Source organism: Girardinichthys multiradiatus, chromosome 19, assembly GCF_021462225.1.
Source record: "Girardinichthys multiradiatus isolate DD_20200921_A chromosome 19, DD_fGirMul_XY1, whole genome shotgun sequence".
Classification (NCBI taxonomy): domain Eukaryota; kingdom Metazoa; phylum Chordata; class Actinopteri; order Cyprinodontiformes; family Goodeidae; genus Girardinichthys; species Girardinichthys multiradiatus.
Genome location: NC_061811.1, coordinates 25657406 through 25668626, shown reverse-complemented (window position 1 = coordinate 25668626; position 11221 = coordinate 25657406). Strand labels below are relative to the sequence as shown.

The 11221-nt window shown below is 40.6% G+C and overlaps 1 protein-coding gene across 1 annotated transcript in view; it reads right to left on the bottom strand.

Annotated features, from left to right (window-relative positions):
• Positions 1-870: 870 nt before the first annotated feature.
• Positions 871-11221, bottom strand: part of LOC124884918 (SLIT and NTRK-like protein 3) — a 30380-nt gene continuing 20029 nt past the window's right edge. The window contains exon 6 of the mRNA XM_047392969.1: positions 871-3420. Coding sequence (XP_047248925.1) covers positions 2284-3420 — 1137 coding nt within the window. The 3' untranslated portion in view covers positions 871-2283. The remainder of the gene's footprint in view (positions 3421-11221) is intronic.

The window sequence follows — 11221 nt, the reverse complement described above, 5'->3', positions numbered from 1 at the left end:
TCTTAAAGTTTATGCAACATACCAGATCTTGATATCATTTGGATTCTTGTATTGTTCGCTTTAAGATTCAACTCTTTTTGCTAGGTTGGAGGTGGTGTACCACCAATGATCTTCCTGTGTGAAACAGATACTGAGAATTAAAAAATATTACAGTGGTTTAAGTGAACACTATTTAATGGAGTTTTTTACACCAACTTACTTTTCTATTATGTGGTTACCTTGACCCAAAATTATTTACACGTTCAATTTCCCAAATAATCATCAGCTGCTGTGGAAATAACTACATGATAACTGCATAAAATAGCGTTTATGTAAACCACTATGATGCTTATGAGATTGGAGGTCTTTTAAAATGATACAAATCCAAATGGATTTATCTCTCTGTACTGTAAGTCAGATTTTTCAAGTTCCTGATCGGAAACACGACAAGAATGCCACATTATGTTGGAAATTTACAAAATAGGAGGTCACCAAGCCGCCCAGAGTTCGGTTTTCAACATGGCTCCCGTGCTTATGAAACACAGTGAAAGTCATGGGTATAAACTATTTTAGCACTTTTGCCCATTTAAGGAGAGTGTATCTCCTTAAACCAGTGGCACCCATATCATCGTGCAAACACTTCAGTGTTTGAACATATATTATTGGCTCGTATTGTAATTAGCAGTAAGAGACAAAACACATAGAAAATCCTACTAACCCTACCCTAGACCCTGATTTGCAACAAAATGAAGACACGAGGAAGGTATCTACCAAAAATCATGAACTATCCCTTTAAGGAGATGGAGACGGAGAGAGTGAGAGTGCATACTATGTGGGTCAATTTGTGTGTAAGTGTGTGTAAATCTGTCACACAACAGTTGCCAGAGATAGTCTTCTTTAATGTAGCACCCTTTATTGTACTTCGTGGGTCGGCGGTAAGAAGGCTGAACCAGATGCAGAATCATCCTATACATTAATATAACATGATCCCTAACAGGAGAGCTTCAACACGCAAAAACTAAGAATAAATATATTCACAACTGCCTCTACTATTGTTTGGAGATGAAAGCATAAAAAGTATCTCCATAAAAGATATTAACCAGTAGTTGATAGAAGTGTCTTTTTTTTAACAACAGAAAAAAATGCCTCTACGCCTGCTTTTTTTGTCCTTTCTCTTTGTTTTCATTCAATTTTTCCTCTGAGAAATACTTTAGAGAAAAAAAACAATACAATAACCTCTGTGCCTTTGTCGAATGAAATAAAACATGAAGCAGAGGTCCTTGTGGCCCCGTTAAGTCTGACAGATAAAGAAATCTAAAAATGCATCCATTGGCTCGGTGTCCTTCTGTGGTTCCCTCTTTCTTGGTTTTGTTTTCCATTAAAATGATGATAACAATAATAAGAACTACAAAATCCAGAATCTCACTCTGCAACAGACAATCCTGAATTAGTCCCCGTCATAGCCCTGTAAAGAATTCCAGATAAGCAAGCTAAGTTTTACTGGATGAGATGAAGAAAATCAACAGAACTGCATACAAACAACTCCAGTATTGACTGGGTAGGTTATTATTTTTGGCTCATCCAGGGAATGCAATTACTCTTGAGGTTTTCACTTAGTCTCAGTTTTCCATCAGCGTCCCGTCCATTGGTAGTCAAACCTCTTTGTTTAGATAAATAGATCTGTATTTATAGAAAAATAAGCATTGACCATACTGCTGGCTGTTCATTGCTAAGGCACTTGGCTGTTCTCAGTTATTTCTCTTCTTCTTGGGTTGTCTTGATCGTTTCTCTGTCTCAACGTGCACACCCAGCTCCACACCTTCAGGCTGTCGTGGTTCATGACTCTTGTGTTTGATGTTGTTAAGAGCTGTTTTTTTTTTTCACCTCCATGCAGGTCCTTAGAGAGAGATAATATGAACGCTAACGCCTACAGCCGTGCTGTATCCTGTTAATTGTGGCGTTTTGATGGAAATATTGAGCCTTTTTTCGTGCTGTAAGACTGCGGTGGAAAAATAAAATGCAGCTGAAGTGTGGCCCCCAGGCAGAGATCCTGGTTCAGCTAATCCTTGCCAAATACCAACCTATGTGCCAGTAGTGGGGAAAAATACAAAAACTGACCTCAGGTCCAGAAATAAACATGGTGTGTTGTGTAGTCCCACTCCCCCACAGTCTCCTCTGAAAACCAACCTCTGTACAGGAGTCAGTGTTATTGGGTGATTCATCAGTAGAGAGAGAGATAATGAAGAGATCAGAAAAAAGGTAGCAGGAAAAGCTGAAGGAGAGGGATTAAAGGGAGGAGAAGTGTTAAAACTGATAAGACCGGTCCAGAACTTCCATGTAGTCTGGTTTGGTCCTCAGTCTGGGTCTCTGCTCTCCATCTCCCTGCTCACTCTGGCTGCCTCGGCCACCTACAGCTAAGGAGCTAGGAGTGGTGACCACTAGTGTTTGGTCAGCTCCCACTTCCTGTTGGCAGTCTTGGGTGTGGGGGTAGCGGGGCGGGGGCCTCCCATACCTGTCAGGCAGATCTCTGAACTCAGGGGTCGGGAGTCGGAAGAGACAGTCCACCAGCTCCACCTTAGGAGTGGGGCCCTGGCTGTCAATGACTGTAGGACACAGGATGCCATTCCCATGGAGGCCAGCGAGCGCCCCCATTGCTCCTGTGATGGTGTTGATGGGGGATGAGGACACCTCAAGGGCCCACTCCTTCTCCTTCTCCGGAGTAGGGCAGTATCCTCCCTTGCACTCTTTTGAAGTTGCAAACATCTGTTGCTGCTGCTGCAGTTGCTGGTTCACCTCCACGTCCTGTTGGTCTTGGAACATCGGGTTGCTACACATGTGCGAGGCCCCAGCCGGGTCGGTTCCTTTAGCTGCAGCCTCTCGGGGCAAGATAGTGTCATAGACGTGGTTGTGTTCAGGCAGAGGTAAAGGGGGCTTATCTGGGAGGCCGTGGTGAAGCTGGTGGTGGTGGTGTGTCTGCTCAGTGAAGATTCCGCACTCCATCTGGATACCGGCCAAGTCTACCTCTCCCTGGCGACGGAACGGCAGCTTGTCCCTAATCCTCAGGGCGTAGGCGATTAGTGCCGCCGCTGCAAAGAAAGCAGAGACAAACAGCACAAGCAGGCTGAGCACCAACACCGACAGAGGGATTGAATCTATCCATGGAGTGGTGAGGGGTCCCAGCCCAGGACTGGGGTAGCCAACCGAGACACCTCCTGCATCTGTGGTATTTGCTGTCTGCTCCTTCTGCTGATGGTCCTCCTGGGGCTCCAGCTCGGGGCAGAGGAGCTCCATGGAGAGGGAGCGTAAGTCCACACCTTTGGTCTTTTCGGGCGAGTGACAGACTGCCTCCCCCATAAAAATCACTGTGCTGAGCCCCTCGAGCCAACGCTTCAGTGGAACTGCTTCACAGTTGCACTCCCATGGGTTTTGCTGCAGGTCCACCTGGAGAAACACATCACACCAAAGCACACAGACATTGCGTTATAATTACTGATTCAAAATTCATTAATCATTCTGGTAAATGTATACACAAATGTGTAATTTTGCGACAGCCTTTGAAATATATTTTTGCAATTTAGAACATATATCAATATATAAACTAGGTAAAATCACTATTCGGATGACAAGAAGGAAGATATTTACTAAATTCGTTTTTTGGTATTAACATGATCTACAGGGCCTGGCAATGACACTAGACCCTTTTCTACATTTTTTTCCACATAAAAATCACAAACTTCGGAGTATTTTATTAGGATTTTATGAGATACAGTAGACCAACACAAAGAAGCACAAAATTGTAAGTTGGCAGCAAAAGATTTTTTCATTTTACAAAGTAAAATCTCTTGACTGTGCTTTTGTATGTACCCCTCATTAGTGAATGCTTTGTAGATCCACCTTTTGCTACAACTACTGCTGTAAGTCTTTTTAAGATATTTACCAGCTTTGCATATCTGGAGATTGATATTTTTGCCTATTCTTCTTTGCGAAACAACTCAAACTCAATTAGGCTAGATGGGGAGTCTGTTAACATGTCTTGCTGCAGAGTCTTTATTGTATTAGACATTAACTGGGTCATTCTAACACTTGAATATGCTTTAATCTTAATTTATCCAATGCAGCTCTGGCTGTATGTTTAGGTGTATTGTACTGTTTGTAGGTTATTCTCTGCCTGATTTTAAATTACCAGTCTATATCATGTCTTCTTACACGATTGTTTTGTGATTAACATCATTCATCTTTCCATCAACTCTGATCAGCTTCCTTGTCCCTGCTGAAAACAACCACGTTTCGAGTAGATACATGTGTTTATGGTGTTGTTATCGACATGCATTTTGTATGTAGAACAGTTCAACATTGGTCTTTTCCACATGTTTGCTGTTTCCCCTATATGACTTGAGGCAAATTGCAAACAGGACTTCTCATGGCTTTCTTTCGACAAGGCTTTCTTCTTGCCATTCATCCATAAAGACCAAATTTGTAGACTTCATGACTATTAGCTGTGAATCCATCAAATTCGATCACCTTAGCTGTGGATCTCTCTGACTCCTTCAGGGTTACATTGAGCTTTTCTCTGCTTAATGTTCTTCATTCTTGGTCTGTCAGTTCAGGTTGACACCCATGAAATGCCTGGTTTGCAGTTGTGCTATACTTCTTCCATTTTTTAATGATATTGTTTTATAACCTAATCCTGCTTTAAACTTTCCTTGGTGTTTTCCTTGGTCTCCATGATGCTGTTTTTTCTTTAGCAAACCTCAAAGGCCTTTACAGAACAATTTTCTTTTTACTAATACTACTAAAGCCAGTTGGCTACTTTGGATTTTATTTACCGGTGTCAGAGTAATGGGGGCTGATTACAAATGCACACTGTATAATTTTTTTACTACTTGTACTCTAGCCTTCAACAAAGAGCAAACTTCTAAATTAATGTCAAAACTGCATATAGTGAGTAGCATAAATAAATCAGAATCAGAAAACGAGAGAGCAAAGCTCCAAGGCAGCCATCAGCGGCACCATCTTGGATCTATTCAAGATCTATTCTAGAAATAAAAAGTACTGTCATTAAGGGTCATAGAAAAAATGAATTACATATTTTTATTTTTTGAATAGCTGAGCAGTTTTTAATTTTAACCACTTGTAAATGCTCTCAAAACAGATTCATGCTATGCCCCAGTGGGTAATGGAGGAATTTTAGTTGACTATAAAGACGGCTCAAGGTTTACATTGGTGCTTTCTCAAAAAAACTCCCAGGCAGACGAACATGTAAGAGTATCACAGTCTTTAACAATAGGCAGGATCTGATGCAACTCTCCCCTGTGCCATAATCCAATAGGTATGCTTACAAATCCATTTCCTGCCTCCCAGCTATTGACTGCAGGTCCTTAAACAAACTAAAATATTCACTTTGAAAAAGCTAAAGCAGATTATGCACAAAGGGAATCACATCATGTTGTATTGTCTGCAGGACTGATCTGTTCCATGTCTTTAGTAGCGACACTGGCAATGAAAGCAGATATTCTCTGTCACACTTCCAAGGAGCTCGCAGAAATGTTGTCATGCTAATTTGGTTGGACCATCCCCCTGGCTTGCAGAGATAGATGGATGATTTTTATTTTTCTAAAAGAGATGATTCAGCATTGCTGTTGTGGGAGCCGCTCCTTCCCAGTTGCCTTGCTTAACAGCCGGATGCTTCTTTCCCTTCATTGGCATCAGTCCACTATGGGCTTTCATAATGATAGCTAGAACTGATGGGTGACTATAAACAACACAGTGCAGTTCCAAATCAGTTTCAACACTCCCACTGAATTCAAATTTCCCCGAAAAACAATTTTTCCAGTTTCTGCATTCTTACAAAACATCCAGGAAGTGATTTAGCGTGAATGTACCGAATGACATGGAACTATGCGGCCAAACTGTAGTCTGTCTGAAATTGTTGAAGTATTTTATTGCATGCTTTCATTCAAATCCCTGGAAGTCTGTCACACTTCTTTCGTTCAACCATCTGCCCAACCCAACCAACAGTGTTTATAGCTTACAAGTCTGGTGACCAAGAGTGTGATTTGCTGTCAACTTGTCAATCAAAGCACTTCTGTGATAGGAAATTATAGACCCTCACTTATCCCCGACAGGTGTTATTAGTTTTTCAGGCCATGCTGTGTACTTTTGTTAAAGTGAAAGCTTATGGTTTAATCCTTCTCAGAAATGTCTTTAAAAAAAGTCACTAAGTTTTTTTATTTTTATCAGTGCTGCCTTCTGTAACATTCAGACAAGCCTTCTCCCTGAAAATGTATTATTCACTGTTCAGTAGATAACATGGAGTTACTATGATACATAATAACACTGCAATGTTAGCCTTATTTCAATACGTTGTCAGGGTTTACATACACAGTGCCTTGCAAAAGTACTCGGCCCCTTGAACTGGTCAACCTCTTGCCACATTTCAGGCTTCAAACATAAAGATATAAAATTCAGGTTTTTGTGAAGAATCAACAAGTGGGACACAATCGTGAAGTGGAATGAAATTTATTGGATGTGTCAAACTTTTTTAACAAATAAAAAACTGAAAAGTGGGGCGTGCAATATTATTCAGCCCCTTTACTTTCAGTGCAGCAAAGTCACTCCAGAAGTTCAGTGAGGATCTCTGAATGATCCAATGTTGTCCCAAATGACTGATGATGATAAATAGAATCCACCTGTGTGTAATCAAGTCTCCGTATAAATGCACCTGCTCTGTGATAGTCTCAGGGTTCTGTTCAAAGCGCAGAGAGCATCATGAAGACCAAGGAACACAGCAGGCAGGTCCGAGATACTGTTGTGGAGAAGTTTAAAGCCGGATCTGGATACAAAAATATTTCCCAAGCTTTAAACATCCCAAGGAGCACTGTGCAATCAATCATATTGAAATGGAAGGAGGATCAGACCACTGCAAATGTACCAAGACCCGGCCGTCCCTCTAAACTTTCATCTCGAACAAGGAGAAGACTGATCAGAGATGCAGCCAAGAGGCCCATGATCCCTCTGGATGAACTGCAGAGATCTACAGCTGAGGTGGGAGAGTCTGTCCATAGGACAACAATCAGTCGTACACTGCACAAATCTGGCCTTTATGGAAGAGTGGAAGGAAGAAAGCCATTTCTCAAAGATATTCATAAAAAGTCTTGTTTAATGTTTGCCACAAGCCACCTGGGAGACACACCAAACATGTGAAAGAAGGTGCTCTGGTCAGATGAAACCAAAATCAAACTGTTTGGCCACAATGCAAAACGATATGTTTGGCATAAAAGCAACACAACTCATCACCCTGAACACACCATCCCCACTGTCAAACATGGTGGTGGCAGCATCATGGTTTGGGCCTGCTTTTTGTCAGCAGGGACAGGGAAGATGGTCAAAATTGATGGGAAGATGGATGGGGCCAAATACAGGACCATTCTGGAAGAAAACCTGTTGGAGTCTGCAAGAGACCTGAGACTGGGACGGAGATTTATCTTCCAACAAGACAATGATCCAAAACATAAAGCCAAATCTACAATGGAATGGTTCACAAATAAACGTATCCAGGTGTTGGAATGGCCAAGTCAAAGTCCAGACCTGAATCCAATCGAGAATCTGTGGAAAGAGCTGAAGACTGCTGTTCTCCATCCAACCTCACTGAGCTCGAGCTGTTTTGCAAGGAAGAATGGGCAAGAATTTCAGTCTCTCGATGTGCAAAACTGATAGAGACATACCCCAAGTGACTTGCAGCTGTAATTGCAGCAAAGGGTGGCGCTACAAAGTATTAACGCAAGGGGGCCAAATAATATTGCATGCCCCACTTTTCAGTTTTTTATTTGTTAAAAACGTTTGACACATCCAATAAATTTCATTCCACTTCATGATTGCGTCCCACTTGTTGTTGATTCTTCACAAAAAATTACAATTTTCTATCTTTATGTCTGAAGCCTGAAATGTGGCAAGAGGTTGACCAGTTCAAGGGGCCGAGTACTTTCGCAAGGCACTGTTCTCAATCCAGTTCTGAGTTATGACTTTATCATTAATTCTTTAACTCAGTTTAAGGATCATGCTATCGACAATCATTCTCAGTAAGTTTGTATTTAGTTTGTCAGTTCCTCTGGGTGCTGAATACCCACCCTCAGGGAGGATATGTCAGGGTAACGTTCTGACTCTGTTTTGTTGATTTGGTAAAATACTCTTATATCAACTAACATCTGGATCTTGAATAAAAGGCAAAGTTCACTTGAGAGCAGGTGATGACCAAATGTTCCCTTCTGAAAATATAATAGTCCTGGTCCTCTATCCATGCTCTTTGTGCGTGATCTCACGGACACAATACCAAGATTTCACGTCACTAAAGGGTATAAATGTTAGTGTCTCAATCCAAGGATCTGTTTTTTCTTCTTATTAACGGTTTTTGTCAGAGTAAAATCTGGGAAGGCTGAAAAGTTATCACTCTTCTGTATGGTCTATGAGTTATTTTAGAGAGTTTTTAAAGAGTTACATTGGATCCCAACATATTCAACCTGACCAAAATGAAGGAGTCCGTTTATTTGCTTTTAAGGACTTCCTAGTTAACATGAAGATCAAAATTGCACAATAATTGTCCAAGATTTATCAGAGAGCTATAAACATTCCCACCAGTGTAGAAATTCAGAATCCCCTGCCTTCTAATTGATCTCTTTGCTCAATATTAGGTCAGTATTCAGGTTTTCTATGGGTTGCTTCTAAAAAACAAGTTGATGTGAAGCATATTTAAGAGATTCTGGCACAAGGATTTTACTAAAGTCTCTGGTGATAAGACGCCTCCTAGACTTTAGCTTGCCAAGCCTTCATTGTTCTGATGAATGTCTACCATTGTTTCATTAATAATAAGACCAGGAGTGAACATGAGAAGAGCAAATTTGACAAACAATCATTAGTCTTGGAAGAAATGTCTTTGTGGGAAATATTTATGTAGTTGCTATACAGTCATGGAAAAAAGCAAGTTTTAATCCAAGTCAAAATACAATTTCAATCACTTGTAGAACATATTTAGCAGCCGTAATTCAAAATACTCATATTCTATATGATTTAATTGATCTCTTGCATCATTGTTGAGGACAATTTGGCCTATTCTTCTTTACAGATATCCATTCATGCACAGCTCATGGAAAATACCCTATGACTTTGACTGAGCTATAGGATACACTTTGATTATTTTCAGTTTGTATCGTTCCCTTGTAGATATGCTGTAGTCTTTGGGATCATTTCATTGTTTTATGACCCAATTTCAGCCAAGCTTCAGCTGCCATGCAGATAGCTTGATGTTTGGCCCTAGAATACTGTGACAGACACTCTAGAATACTGTGAGAGAGACCAGGTCAGACTTTTTAGAAGAAGTGTTAACTTTCGGGCCTGGCTCATATCTGATTTTTTCAAGTCACATTTAGGCCACTTCCATATATGATCCTGAATCCAGCTCGTATCTAAACCTTTTGAATGGGGAACAACCAAGGCAGATGTGATGTGACGTTGACGCCACTTTCCATTGACATTTGTCACAATTTTACGACTACGGAAAGTGATAACAGTTAGCAATATGGACAACAGCTGCAATGGCACTCCACAGTAGAGGGACAGTGAGATGTTGGACCTCATTAATATATGGAGTGACACCTCGATTTGAGCCAAATTGGAATTTGGATAGTCCCCACATCCAAACAGACGTCTGTGATGAATTGGCAGCAAAAGCTCCGCAAAATGCCAGAATACAGAGTTTCAGTCTCTTTTTTGTGCATTTCCTCCTAAGCATCCACTGACACATCAATTGCCTTCCGTTGGACAGACACTTTACACAAGTAATAACACTAATAATTTATCCTATAGATGATACACTTTCAATATTTAATCCTGTCTCTCTACTGAACATAGCTACTGGCTGTGCGACTAACTGCTTGTGCTCTCTTTTATCCTATAGACTTTAAAACTAGCTCAGAGCTTATTGGCTTAGCTGTGTTTCTCTCCTAGATGAAGCCACTAAAGCAGATACTACTGCTGTTAACTTTTTATTTTTCTTAAACATAGAAAGTAATCCTTGAACAGTATTTCTATATATTTTTTTCAGTATGTGCTCTGTCTGCTCAAACCCTCAGTCGGTCATGGCAGATGGCCGTTCACGCTGAGCCAGGTTCTGCTGGAAGTTTCTTCCTGTTAAAGGAGGGTTTTCCTTTCTGCTGTCGTTACATGCATGCTCAGTATGAGGGATTGCTGTAGTCAACGACCCAATGCATTGACTGTCTATTGTCTCTACATGGTTGTCGAGGAGAAGTGAATGCTGCAAGTCAATGACTCGATGCAATCTGCTGGATTTCCTTAGATAGAAATCCAGTTTGGATAACAAACTGAACTTGACTGCATTGTTTAATAACTAGGATCAATTTGGAATGTATGAACTTGACCTGAAATCTGTCAAACATGGGGCTATGCGAAATGTTCAAATTTCTCTACTTTGGTGTTTCAATGCTGTGAAGAAGTAATTGCCCCCTTATAGATGTCATCAGTTTCTTTTCTTTTTATCACACTTAAATGTTTCAGATAAACAACTTTTAATATCAGACAAAATGCTAATTTCAAATGATGACTTGAACAAAATGAGCCATCCAAACTGACCTGGCCCTGTGAAGTGTGACTGACCACATTTTCTGAATTTCACCAGCCACATAGTTGCTTGATTGATTTCAGGTTTGTAAAATTGAGAAATCCCTTAAATGCAACCCATTTGACATGAGAAAGGCTAAAAGATTTTAAAAAGTAGCATATCATGACCCAATCTACATATTTAAGAACAGATGAGAAGCAGTCTTGTATCTGTCACAAAACGACTGAGGATGACATTTTAAAGGATTTGAGACTCCAGAGCCATTATCTATAAATGAAGTAAACCTGGAAGTGTTGAATTTATCCCAAGGGAATGCAGCTTGTCAAATGACTCCAAGAGCACATGAAAAACTCATCCAGGAGGTCACAAAAGAGCAGAGAACAACACCAAGAGAACAGTAGGCCTCACTTACCTACGTTGTCAGTTTTCAAACAGAACTATGGTCTGAAGAACACTAGCAATTCTGCCTCTGCTCAACAAAATCAAGGTTTTGGCAATGGTCCAGTCAAAGTCTGGACTTAAATCTGGTTGTGATGCTGTGGTATGCCCTTACACAGGCATTTCAGGCTTAAAATTCCTCCAGTGGGGGTGAGTTAAAAAAAATCTGCAAAA